We start from the raw sequence: 13,931 nt of genomic DNA, 5'->3' as shown, positions 1-13,931 counted from the left end.
ATTTCTGTAGGGTCAATAGTTTGCTATAACTACTTTGTGGTGTGTTTTTAGCCCTATTACCCTTTTCTATGTTTTGTGGATCATAGTTGTTGCCATCTAGTGAGCTTTGTAGTATGGCTCTTCTCACTATATATGTTTTTGTCCTTCCATATTTAATTGTTAATTTTTTGTTGTTGTTGCTGTTTTGCACCCCAGTATCTCTACTTGCACATCATCATCTGCACATCTATCACTCCAGTGTTAATGCTAAATTGTAATTATTTCGCCTCTAAGTCCTATTTATTGCCTTTACCTCCCTAACCTTACTACATTTGCACACACTGTACATAGACTTTTCTATTGTGTTATTGACTGTACGTTTGTTCATCCCGCGTGTAACTCTGTTGTTGTTTTTGTCACACTGCTTTGCTTTATCTTGGCCAGGTCACAGTTGTAAATGAGAACTTGTTCTCAACTCGCCTACCTGGTAAAATAATGGTGAAATAAAAAGGCCATAACTACTTAGACCTTTCTACTGCTTCTAACCTCAAATATGCATTTTGATAGTGTATATATATATATTTAGAATGTATATTACCTATTGCTTTTCACTGTTTACTATGTGGTATGTGGTTACTCTGTAACCACTCCCTCTAATCAGGGCTGATGGGAACATGATTTGTTCAAAAGAAGACATGCTCTCATTGTTTCGTTACTCCCTGACCAAGGCCATGATGCCAAAACATAGTGATAATGCTGCAGGGCCTTGCTCCGGCCAATCCTCTTGAACGTGAGGACAGTTTCCTTGGTTACCAGTGAGCATGCCTCTCCTTGGCGACCACCTCCAAGAACTGGGAGTGGCTTGCATAGAGGGATAGGACGGAGTCAAGGTCGATCCAGTGGACTTGCCCGGCATCATCGCCCGCTTGCAATGGGAGCTCGCTCACACTGTTACCTAGGTAACCAGAGCAAAAATCTAAATTTCAGAGAACTGCAATGTGTGTACAAATAAAGAGCAGAATGGGGAAAAATGTACAGGATAAGGAAACATGTTGCATGCTATCCTGCTGTGAGAATAGCCAAATCCTCATTGAATTTAGTCAAAACCTTTCCTGCATAGATAAGACTGCCTTAACTTGTTGTTGATCAGGGTCTATAATATCATAACACTAATCATTGATTTACCAGTATCATCATGGAAGTTGACAGCAACCGTTTCCATCCAAGAGTTGTCATTATTTCTTGGGTCATCTACATAGCCCTTATAAACCTGAGAAGTAGATGAAGGACAGAGAGAGAGAGAAAGAAAACAAGTGTTTTATGTCAACTACACAAACAAATACAAAATGAAAATAAATATATGAGGACAAATTCTTTCTAGCCTGCTGACCTCCAGACCCGGCGAGTTGAACAGCTGAGTGATGCGCTCGTGGATCCGCTCTCTGTCCTGGGGGGAAGCTGCCAGGGAGTTCAGAGCCTCCTCTGAGAACTCACGCTGCAGGGTGAGGGACACCAGCTCCCCCGGGTCTACCATACCCTACACACAAACACATGTCATCATCCATAAGAATACAGTGAGGTGTAGAGCCATGGTTGATGCCCTATGCTCCCAAGAAGGCCAAGATGATACAGATGTTCAGAGCAGGTGAGGAAGAGGAGGGAGGACTAGGTGAGCAAGAGGAGGGAGTAGCAGAGGAGGAAATATATATATTTTTTGTATTATTATGAATAATTATTTTTTACCATTACTTCACTAGGCAAGTCGGTTAATAACAAATTCTTATTTACAATGACGGCCTACCAAAAGGCCTCCTGCGGGGAAGGGCTGGGATTAAAATTAAATACTACAGGACAAAACACACATCAGGACAAGAGAGACACCACAACATAAAGATAGACCTAAGACAACAACATACCATGGCAGCAAACATGACAACACAGCATGGTAGCAACACAACATGACAACAACATGGTAGCAACACAACATGGCAGCAGCACAAAACATAGTACAAACATTATGGCACAGACAACAGCACAAAGGGCAAGAAGGTGGAGACAACAATACATCACACGAAGCAGCCACAACTGTCAGTAAGTGTGTCCATGATTGAGTCTTTGAATGAAGAGATGGAGATAAAACTGTCCAGTTTCAGTGTTTGTTGCAGCTCGTTCCAGTCGCTAGCTGCAGCGAACTGAAAAGACGAGTGACCCAGGGATGTGTGTGCTTTGGGGACCTATAACAGAATGTGACTGGCAGAACGTGTTGTATGTGGAGGATGAGGGTTAGACAGATGAGGAAGGAAAGAGTTTAAAGAATCCCACTGACCCCTGGGATGGCCCATTCCCCACAGTCTCTCCTCTTGATGGACACAAACTGCAAAACTGGCAGTTTGGACACTGGGTGCAACACTTGCTGTCCAGCTGAGTCTCTCTTCCACCTGTAGGGCGGTGACACATACAGTAGAGACAGGTTAAACTACGGAAACTACAGTACGCAAATCTACCCCTAACTCCATAGGCCAGGGGTATTCAACTCTTACCCTACGAGGTCCGGAGTCTTGTTTTTTTTGTTCTACCTGATAATTAATTAAACATCCGGTGTCCCTGGTCTAAATCATTAATTGCACACACATGATAAGAGGGTAACAATTTTTAAAATGCAGTGGCACAGGCTTCGAGGTCCAGAGTCGAGTTTGAGGGTCATAGGCACTTCTGAGAGAGATGTACAGTTGAAGTCGGAAGTTTACATACACTTAGGTTGGAGTCATTAAAACTCATTTTTCAACCACTCCACAAATTTCTTGTTAACAAACTATAGTTTTGGCAAGTCTGTTAGGACAGGTAATTTTTCCAACAATTATTTACAGACAGATTATTTAACTTACAATTCACTCTATAACAATTCAAGTGGGTCAGAAGTTACATACACTATGTTGACTGTGCCTTTAAACAACTTGGAAAATTCCAGAAGATGATGTCATGGCTTTAGAAGCCTCTGATAGGCTAATTGACATCATTTGAGTCAATTGGAGGTGTACCTGTGGATGAATTTCAAGGCCTACCTTCAAACACAATGCCTCTTTGCTTGACATCATGGGAAAATCAAAAGGAATCAGCCAAGACCTCAGAAAATAAATTGTGGACCTCCACAAGTCTGGTTCATCCTTGGGAGCAATTTCCAAACGCCTGAAGGTACCACATTCATCTGTACAAACAATAGTACGCAAGTATAAACACCATGGGACCACGCAGCTATCACACCGCTCAGGAAGGAGATGCATTCTGTCTCTTAGAGATGAATGTACTTTGGTGTGAAAAGTGCAAATCAATCCCAGAACAACAGCAAAGGACCTTGTGAAGATGCTGGAGGAAACAGGTACAAAAGTATCTATATCCACAGTAAAACGAGTCCTATATTGACATAACCTGAAAGGCAGCTCAGCAAGGAAGAGGCCGCTCAGCAAGGAAGAAGCCACTGCTCCAAAACCGCCATTAAAAAAGGCAGACTACGTTTTGCAACTGCACAAAGGTCGTACACTTTGGAGAAATGTCATCTGGTCTGATGAAACAAAAATATAACTGTTTGGCCATAATGACCATTGTTATGTTTGGAGGAAAAAGGGAGAGGCTTGCAAGCCGAAGAACACCATCCCAAACATGAAGCACGGGGGTGGCAGCATCATGTTGTGGGGGTGCTTTGATGCAGGAGGGACTGGTGCACTTCACAAAATAGATGACATCATGAGGGAGGAAAATTATGTGGATATATTGAAGCAACATCTCAAGACATCAGTCAGGAAGTTAAAGCTTGGTCGCAAATGGGTCTTCCAAATGGACAATGACCCCAAGCATACTTCCAAAGTTGTGGCAAATGGCTTAAGGACAACAAAGTCAAGGTATTGGAGTGGCCATCACAAAGCCCTGACCTCAATCCCATAGAAAATCTGAGGGCAGCAGTGACAAAGTGTGTGTGAGGAAGGAGGCCTACAAACCTGACTCAGTTACACCAGCTCTGTCAGGAGGAATGGGCCAATATTCACACAACTTTGTGGAAGGCTACCCAAAACGTTTGACCCAAGCTAAACAATTTAAAGGCAATGCTACCAAATACTAATTGAGTGTATGTAAACTTCTGACCCACTGGGAATGTGATGAAAGAAATAAAAGCTGAAATAAATTCTCTCTACTATTATTCTGACATTTCACATTCTTAAAATAAAGTGGTTATCCTAACTGACCTAAAACAGTTAATTTTTACTAGGGTTAAATGTCAGGAATTGTGAAAAACTGAGTTTAAATGTATTTGGCTATGGTGTATGTAAACTTCAGATTTCAACTGTATATCTTTCCCTAGGGGGTAGGGGTGGCCAACATTGGGCACAGGAGTTGGTTTGACTTTAAAGAGAGTTTGTGGGAAGGTTAGGTTAAGTTATCTGAAAAGTAGATGCATAGCTTAAGAGATGATGGAATAAAGTGGGAACGTTACCTGGTAACAATGGGATCTGCTGCGTGATTGGGTCCCCACCGTCCCAGCAAACCTCTCCCAGTCAAACCAGTGCGGCCGCGAGGATTTCTACAGGAGGACAAGAGTTAGCTTACGTATGATGAATTGCTACACATTCAATGATTTAAAATTGATATGAGGTCATATACATGTAGAACTCTGTAGCAAAACCCTGCTTAGTAACATGCTGCAGAATGCTAGCTTATCATTGGCTAGTCAATGCTTGAATAGGGTCACACATTTGCTTCTGACAGCTCATGTCAAGTAGGTATTATGTTGGAGATTGTAAAGATACACTCAGCAAGATGACATCAGCTTCAACAGAATTCAAATCTGCTAAGAATGATTTTCTTGGAGACTTCCACAATTTGAGACAACAAATGGCATCCTTGGCATATTTGAATGCAGTTGATGTTGTCTGTAAGTAGGAAGTTGTGTATTATGGTGTAATCTTGCTGAGGATCACCATTGTAGAACTGTGTTGGATGAAGGCTCACAGTGGCATGCCTTGCTCCACTCTGTAGTCTCCCTCGTGACTCCGTCTGTCCACATTGCCATCCAGAGCGTTAAACCGTGGGGAGAAAGACCTGTGAAATAATACAAAATTGTAAAAATGCTTAATAATCATCAATAATGAACTAATCAGTTATGTCAGTAAAACAGATGAGAAAATTAATTTGAAACCCTCTCTCTCTCACTCACCTGATGTCCTGATCGGCCCATACAGGCTTGATGAGCACAGATGGGGCAGTGTAGCCCACTGGTCTGTACTGGGGCCAATCAGTATTCCAGTCAACTTTGTCATCAGGCACTGGGAACCGCTGTGTCTCTGAGCCGGGGTACTTTGGGCATCTGGCCTTGTTGTGAGGGGCCGAGCAGGGCATGGTGAAGACACTGGGCGGTAGCACACACAGACTACAGCCACTGGTACTGAGGCTTTTACTAACTCTGGCAATAAACTGGTCAGGAGAGAATGAGGTGAGAGGCCTGGGGAGGGAGAGAGAGATTTAACATCTAAAAGTAACATTTTAAGTCATCTTAGCATTCTATGACAATAGTAACATAAAACAGGGAGTAGCTACAATGCAGAGAAAAAGGCAGAAGGTGAAAAGAACAGATAACTACCTAATGATACGAATAGAATGATCATAGGTCTCCAAAATGACTCCAGTAAGATTCCATACCTGATTCCTGAGGTGCAGAGGCAAAATGGAAATCCTAAAAGGCTAAGTGCTATTCGAATCGGCCCAACCCAGTTCCGTCCCACTCGTATCATAACCAGTCAGTCAACACAGTACAGGCCTGTATACACATTGATAATGCTGCAGTAACCAGGAAATACAGAAAGCCCGCTGCTATGCCTTTTTTTATAGGAGCGCACTGAATCGTATAGGAATATTTCAGTGTTGTTGCGGACGACGCAATCATAAATAATTTTGAAGCTGCCTTTGCTCATATGATTCGATGTTTAATTCAGTTTCAACACACTGTACCACAGATAGACCACAGCCTTTCGTTTCCAATGTGACAAATGAGTCACAGTGGGCAGAACAAACAAGGGGGCGGGGGGGCAGAGCCAAGCACAAGCTAGCGAGTTCCTATTGTCGCGTTCTAGCAGGTATTTGCATATTTCTGCTTAGGGAACTCCTACTCTGTGAAGTGCACGTGTAAAATCAAACGTTTTATCGATGAGAAAATTAGCACAACGTCTGCCAAAATCCATCTCGTTCCATTTTCTCCCACTGCCGGACACTTGGCTTCCTATCATCACCATATGTGGTAGTGAGTAGATACCCGGATGCTTCACACCTGAAGGTCTGGTGAAATATCTTGCTCATTGTTCTATATGTGACTGTACTGTCTTTAGTTTCAACCCGTGTTTCTGCTTCCGCATGTCGTCATAACGTGATCGGCCAGTCTGCACTTTGATCACAAATAAAACAATAAGCCAGATGTTTCACCGGATGTATGAATCTGAAGCATCCGGTTAGCATTTCCACTTGGTGGCGTAGACACGAGAGGGATCAGAGAGCAAGAGAGGCCCAACTCGGCGGAAAATCTGTCTCCCTCCAGCAGGTGGCGTTTTTCATTGTTTCGCACACCAAGCAGGTTTAGTATGGAGGTCAATGAGTGTCAAATTTGGTCCCCAAATAGTGTATGTCTTATTTGCTACATGAGGTTTATCTGATCAAATAGAAGTTTCGTAATGCTTAAGTTGTTACAAGTGTACTAATATAAGTAGGACATGTGACATCCCGGCAAATTTGAGGGGAAAAAAAACACTTTATATTAGAGTTGTCTCAAGATGGCTATGCATATTCATGGCATGAGGCTAGTAGCATAGAATCTCTCTCCATTGAAAACAGGCGGTTCACGTCAACAACCCTCATCGAATATTTTAAAAAGGATTGCAATAATTAGACGTATCCACCAATCCAATGAAAGGACAACTAGACAGCCCACCGCCTTGTTGTTAGGGCGGAGATACATGTATCTTGTCAGTTTATCCATAATCATCGGTGGGATACAGATTTGAGGAAAGAGAAGGAACACGAGACGGATTTGAGGGAAAAAAAGGAACACGAGACGGACGGAGGAGGTTCGATGACGTGAAAGCGTAAGAATGGCGCTGTTAAGGTCAGAGATTTGTCTCCTGAGTTTACACCTTTGTTCAAGGTGTACATACCTACATCTCCTGTTTTCAAACAAAGTAATATGACTTATAGTGTTTGTGACGCTTGCCGTTTGGTGAGACGTAGACCCGGTGGCAATGGCAAGACTGAGAATACCTTGTTTGTCTTGTAGAGCTTTGATACAGAGTTTCTTCCTGATAAGCTCAGGTAATGTTATTTTTGCTATTCTGTGAGGGCCTATGTTTCGAACCCGCTTTTAGGTGCTAAGGATTCGGACATGTTGCAGCAGTGTGTAGAAGGGAGATCCCACAATGTGAGAAATGTGCAGGAGGGCATAGTCAGAGGGAGTGTACAGTTGGGATAGAGAAAACACAGTGTGTCAACTGTGGGGATGCCCATGCAGCTGGGAATCTGAAGTGAGAGAGAGACAGGTTGAGATTGCCAGAGTCCGATTGGGGAAGAACGTTTCCTAAACTGAGGCAGTGAAGAGAGTAGAGGATTAGCCCAAGGGTGAGGGAGTCGACTGGGAGGCCCACAGTGACTAGGCCTGAAGAGAGAGAGAGAGAGCCAGAGAGGATGAATTATAGTAAGGTTGAATTCCTTGCTTTTATAGCCATTGTGATCAACTGCACTGCACTGATGGAGCGGAAATCACAGAAGATAGATGTGTTAGTTGCAGCAGCAGAGAAATATTATGGTGTGAGACATTTTAATGCAGAAGATCTACAGGACATTTTGAGAGAAGAGGTTCCATCCTCCCAGGCCGACTGCCTGGTGTAGGATCGTTTAGGGCCAAAGTAGTGGGATGGGGTGGTGGGTTTTTGGGGGAAGCGTATAGGTGCAGGGTAAGATGGTGTGGCAATTAAGTTTTTCCCATTCCCCTTTGCCCTGTATTTATTTAGTATTTTTTGTCACAATGTGGAATGCACATTCTGAACTGAAAAAGGTCGGCAATATGCCAAAAAGCATCTAGGCTTTCCCAGATATTCACAAGAAGAAGAAGGCATTTCCACTCACCACCGAATATGGTGATGAGAGGATGCCCAGTGGCCGGCAGTGGGAGAAGATGGAGTGAGATGGATTTTGTCCGACATTCTGCTAATTTTCTCATCAATAAAACATTTGATCTCAATACAGTTTTTTGTTCCCAAAACTATAATCTGTTACAAACAGAGTGGACTATGTTTTGTAGATTTTACCCTTTGCAAAAGTAAAAAAAAATTTTTTTTTAAATGGTGTTCTGTAGGAGTGCAAGGGTGAATTGAGTTATTGCACATGCATACTTCAAAGAGTAGGAGTTCCTTAACGGAAATATGCAAACACATGCTAGAACGCGCCAATAGGATTTTGCTAGTTCGTGCTTGGCTCTGCTCACCTCTTTGCTTGTTCTGCCCACTATGATTAATTTGCTCCCATTTGAAACAACCCAGTGGAAGCAACGGTTAATATTATACCTCAGTTTTCTATCTTTGGCTAGTTATAAAAATCTTTATTTTGATCCCAAATCATCGCCTGCTTAGTCCCCTACCCTCCCTCCCGGTCATGACTAGAAGGGATCCAGCTTTTGTCAAATGAACGTCAAAGGTTTTTTGTTGTTGTTGCATTTTAGCTAGCCCTAACCCTTTCCCTAACCTTAACATAATTATCCTAACCTGCTATGTTAATTCTCCTAACCTGCTGCATAAGTTCTCCTAACCTGCTACAAAATGTCAAATCTGATGTTAATTTGACAAAAGCTTCTAACCATGACCCATCCTCCCAAGCACTTGTGACAGACATTCCTACCTAAGCAATAGGTTGCTTACAAAATTCCCTCTAGTTTTTTTCAGCACTGAGCAAATCAGGTCTGCTGCTGAAATTTTGTAAATTATATTACAAAATTTGAGGTAGGCTATATGATCACACTGATAGTAGATCTGTTGTTGTATTACTCATGATTTTTTTAAATATCTTTTTTTTATTGAAACTTTATTTAACTAGGCAAGTCAGTTAAGAACAAATTATTATTTACAATGACGGCCTACCAAAGGGCAAAAGGCCTCCTGCGGGTACGGGGCCCTGGGATTAAAAATAAATATAATATAAATATAGGACAAAACACACATCACAAGAAGAAAGACAACACAACTCTACATAAAGAGAAATCTAAGACAACAGCACAGCATGGTAGCAACACAACGTAACAACAACATGGTAGCAACACAACATAGTAGCAGCACAAAAATGGCGCTGACAGAGATGGTCGCCTCGCTTCAGGTCCTTAGAAAACAATGCAGTTATTTGTTTTTTTAATGTATTATTTCTTACATTGTTAGCCCAGAAAATCTCAAGTGTTATTTCATGTAGCCGGAAAGAACCTTTGGATATAAAAGCGATGTCAATTTACCATAATTACGACCAGGAATACGTCTTTCCCGAAGCGGATCCTTTGTTCGGACCTCCACCCTGGACATGCGATCTTATCCCAGAGGCCGACCCATAACAATGCGGTCTTCGCAGGAGAGGCAGACGGAGTGGCCTACTGGTCAGATTCAGAAGGCGAGCACACCATCCACCGCTTCCGAGCATATTACTAGCCAATGTCCAATCTCTAGATAACAAGGTGGATGAAATTAGGGCACAAGTTGCATTCCAGAGAGACATCAGAGATTGTAACATTCTCTGTTTCACGGAAACATGACTCACTCTTGATATGTTGTCAGAGTCGGTACAGCCACCCGGTTTCTTCATGCATTGCGCCGACAGAAACACACATCTCTCTGGTAAGAAGAAGGGCGGGGGTGTATACCTTATGCTTAACGACTCATGGTATAATCACAACAACATACAGGAACTACAGTCCTTTTGTTCACCTGACCTAGAATTCCTTACAGTCAAATGCCGACCGCATTATCTTCCAAGAGAATTCTCTTCAATTATAGTCACAGCCATATATATCCCCCCCAAGCAGATCCCTCGTCAGCCTTGAAAGAACTTCACTGGACTCTATGTAAACTGGAAACCATACATCCTGAGGCTGCATTTATTGTAGCTGAGGATTTTAACAAAGCTAACCTAAGAACAATACTTCCTCAATTCTATCAGCATATCGAATGCGTGACACGAGCTGTTAGTATTCTGGATCATTGCTACTCTAACTTCCGCGATGCATACAAAGCCTTCCCCCGCCCTGCCTTCGGCAAGTCTGACCATGACTCCCTTTTGTTGCTCCCAGCCTATAGACAGAAACTAAAACAGGAAACACCCATGCTCAGGTCAATACAACGCTGGTCTGACCAATCGGATTCCATGCTTCAAGATTGCTTCGATCACGTGGACTGGGACATGTTCCGGATAGCCTCAAACAACAACAATGATGTAAACGCTGATTCGGTGAGCTAGTTTATTAGCAAGTGCATCGGAGATGTCTTACCCTCTGTGACTATTAAAACCTTCCCTATCCAGAAACCATGGATTGATGGCAGCATTCGCACAAAACCCGAAAGAGCGAAACACCGCTTTAATCATGGCAAGGCGACATGGCAAGGAAACATGACCAAATACAAACAGTGCAGATATTTCCTCCGCAAGTCAATCAAACAAGCAAAGAGTCCGTATAGAGACAAAGTAGAGTCACAATTCAACGGCTCAAACACAAGACGTATGTGGCAGGGTCTACAGTTAATCACGGATTACAAAAGAAAACCAGCCCCGTCGCGGACATTGATTTCTTGCTCCCAGACAAATTAAACAACTTCTTTGCTCGCTTTGAGGACAATACAGTGCCACTGACACGGCCCACTATCAAAGCCTGTGGGCTCTCCTTCTCCATGGCCAACGTCAGTAAAACATTTAAACGTGTTAACCCTCGCAAAGCTGCCGGCCCAGATGGCATCCCTAGCCGCGTCCTCAGAGCATGCGCAGACCAGCAGGCTGGTGTGTTTACGGACATATTCAACCAATCCCTATCCCAGTCTGTTGTCCCCACATGCTTCAAGATGGCCACCATTGTGCCTGTTCCCTAGAAAGCTAAGGTAACTGAACTAAATGACTATCACCCCATTGCACTCACTTCTGTCGTCAGGAAGTTATTTTAGAGACTAGTCAAGGATCATATCACCTCCACCCTACCTGATACCCTAGACCCACTCCAATTTGCTTACCGCCCCAATAGGTCCACTGACGATGCAATCGCCATCACACTGCACACTGCCCTATCCCATCTGGACAAGTGGAATACCTATGTAAGAATGTTGTTCATTGACTACAGCTCAGCATTTAACACCATAGTACCTTCCACTCGTCATTAAGCTCGAGACCCTGGATCTTGACCCCGCACTGTGCAACTGGGTCCTGGACTTTCTGACGGACCGCCCCCAGGTGGTGAAGGTAGGAAACAACATCTCCACCCCGCTGATCCTCAACACAGGGGCCCCACAAGGGCGCGTTCTCAGCCCTCTCCTGTACTCCCTCTTCACCCATGACTGCGTGGCCATGCATGCTTCCAACTCAATCATCAAGTTTGCAGATGACACTACAGTGGTAGGCCTGATTACCAACAATGACGAGACTTCAGGAAACAGCAGAGGGAGAACCCCCTCATCCACATCGACGGAACAGTGGTGGAGAAGGTGGAAAGTTTTAAGTTCCTCTGCATACACATCACAGACATACTGAAATGGTACACCCACACAGCAGCGCCTCTTCAACCTCAGGAGGCTGAAGAAATTTGGCTTGTCATCTAAAACACTCATAAACTTTTACAGATGCACAATCGAGAGCATCCTGTCGAACTGTATCACAGTTAAGTTAATGTATATATAATTTGATATACAGAAGAATATCCTTAACTGTCTTATGATTTATATTAACTTGTTTGATATTGTAAATTGAATTGTTCTTTAACCATTAGTTGTGCTAGCCCTCATTTATATACAATAAGTACGGCAATTTCACTGCCCTCAACCGCAGGGCTCTCCAGAGGTTAGTGCGGTCTGCACAACGCATCACCGGGGGCAAACTACCTGCCCTCCAGGACACCTACAGCACACGATGTAACAGGAAGGTCAAAAAGAGCATCAAGGACAACAACCACCCGAGCTGGTGCCTGTTCACCTCGCTATCATCCAGAAGGTCGAGGTCAGTACAGGTGTATCAAAGCTGCAACCGAAAGACTGAAAAACAGCTTCTATCTCAAGGCCATCAGACTGTTAGACAGCCATCACTAACATAGAGAGGGCACTGCCAACATACAGACTCAAATCTCTGGCCACTTAAATAAATGGACTTGGAGCATGGAGCATTGGTGTCACGCCCTGGCCCTGGCCTTAGTATTCTGTGTTTTCGTTATTATTTTGGTTAGGCCAGGGTGTGACATGGGGATTTATGTGGTTTGTTTTGTCTGGGGTTGTTTGTAGTTATGTGATTGTGGTTAAGGTAGTGCTCTAGGTAAGTCTATGGTTGCCTAGAGTGGTTCTCAATCAGAGGCAGGAGTTTATCGTTGTCTCTGATTGGGAACCATATTTAGGCAGCCATATTCTTTAGGTCTCTTGTGGGTGATTGTTCCTGTCTTTGTGGCACAAGATAGGACTGTTTCGGTTTTTTCACGGTTCTTGTTTTGTAGATTGTTGTATTTTCATCTTTATTAAAGATGTACAAAACTAACCACGCTGCATTTTGGCCCGCCTCTCTTTCACCAGAAGAAAACCGTTACAATTGGTTGCAATCTGATGGCCGAATGGTAAAGACGTCTAGCCGCTTGAGAGCACCCTTACCTGCCAATCTATAAATGATGTCTCCGTAATCTAGCATGGTAGGATGGTCATCTGAATCAGAGTTATTAGTTTAATGCTTAAAACCAGGAAGTGAAATGGTTTGGGGACAGACTTGGTGGAGACAACCGAGCACTGAAAGTGATCCTTGGTAAAAAATTGACACTCCCCCACCTTTGAAAGATATGTCTTGCCCGAAAAAGGTGAAGCACAGCTGAGTGAGCATACATTTAAATAATTTGCTTTTTATTTTATTGGGCTGATGATGATGCCTGCATCTTATGTTCAGTCTCAGTGGAGGGAGAGAGCAGCAGACTGTGCTCTCACTACCAAAAAGGGACACCATCTTCCAGATGGCAAAACTCGAGTTGCACCCCATTATTTCTGTCTCATGTTGTTACTCCTATGAACAGAGAAAGTGAAATATTCCTCGATATTAAAAAAGGATCCAAGTCGCTCATAATAACAACAACGCACGCCTATAGATACACTTCCCTACTAATGTATTACTTCTGCAGGACTTGTTATAGCGCTGAGTGAAAATGGGAAGAACTCGCATTATATGGCTGATACATGTGTTGAATACAAAGTGTTGCGTAAACATGAACTCACATGAACTCAAACATGAACTCACTCATAAAACCAGCATCTCTTTGCTGTATTCGTTGACAGCCTCTCCCTAGTCATGGTTTTGAACGTTTTGAAATGTAAATTATATATATATATATACTTTTTTCTGTAGCTTTCTTTTATGCCTGCTACATCACTGCAAAAACGGCCATCTGAGCCCGCTGATTAGCCCGCGGAACCAACGGTGCGCTTAATTTGCTTTCTGGGCCCGCCGGGAATGCAGAGTTTGTACCTCAGTCTAGACTCCAGACATATGACATGGTTTCAAAATGGTAACAGTTCGCAGGGCAGCTGAATCGGGTGCATCTACCACCAACAGCCCAAGACAACAACAACAAAAATAACACAGGGCTTTTTTCCCCTCCTTAATATCGAAATTGTGTCATCGCTGCAACTCCCCGAAGGGCTGAGGAGAGGTGAAGGTGGAGTCATTGT

The 13,931-nt window shown here is 43.2% G+C and overlaps 1 protein-coding gene across 1 annotated transcript; it reads right to left on the bottom strand.

Moving 5' to 3' along the window:
- Positions 1 to 386: 386 nt before the first annotated feature.
- On the bottom strand, positions 387 to 6,030 carry LOC112252046 (nudix (nucleoside diphosphate linked moiety X)-type motif 9). Its single transcript, XM_024422950.2, has 8 exons — positions 5,668 to 6,030; positions 5,186 to 5,470; positions 4,981 to 5,070; positions 4,466 to 4,552; positions 2,306 to 2,417; positions 1,370 to 1,516; positions 1,165 to 1,249; positions 387 to 934 (listed from the first exon to the last, which is right to left on the bottom strand). Exons 1-8 carry the CDS (start codon positions 5,757 to 5,759, stop codon positions 789 to 791), a joined length of 1,044 nt encoding a protein of 347 aa, XP_024278718.1. The 5' UTR covers positions 5,760 to 6,030; the 3' UTR covers positions 387 to 788.
- Between the last annotated feature and the right edge of the window lie 7,901 nt (positions 6,031 to 13,931).

The sequence above is a fragment of the Oncorhynchus tshawytscha genome, linkage group LG09 (genome assembly GCF_018296145.1).
Source record: "Oncorhynchus tshawytscha isolate Ot180627B linkage group LG09, Otsh_v2.0, whole genome shotgun sequence".
NCBI lineage: Eukaryota > Metazoa > Chordata > Actinopteri > Salmoniformes > Salmonidae > Oncorhynchus > Oncorhynchus tshawytscha.
The sequence above is the reverse complement of the archived record's forward strand: the minus strand, read 5'-3'. Positions and strand labels throughout refer to the sequence as shown.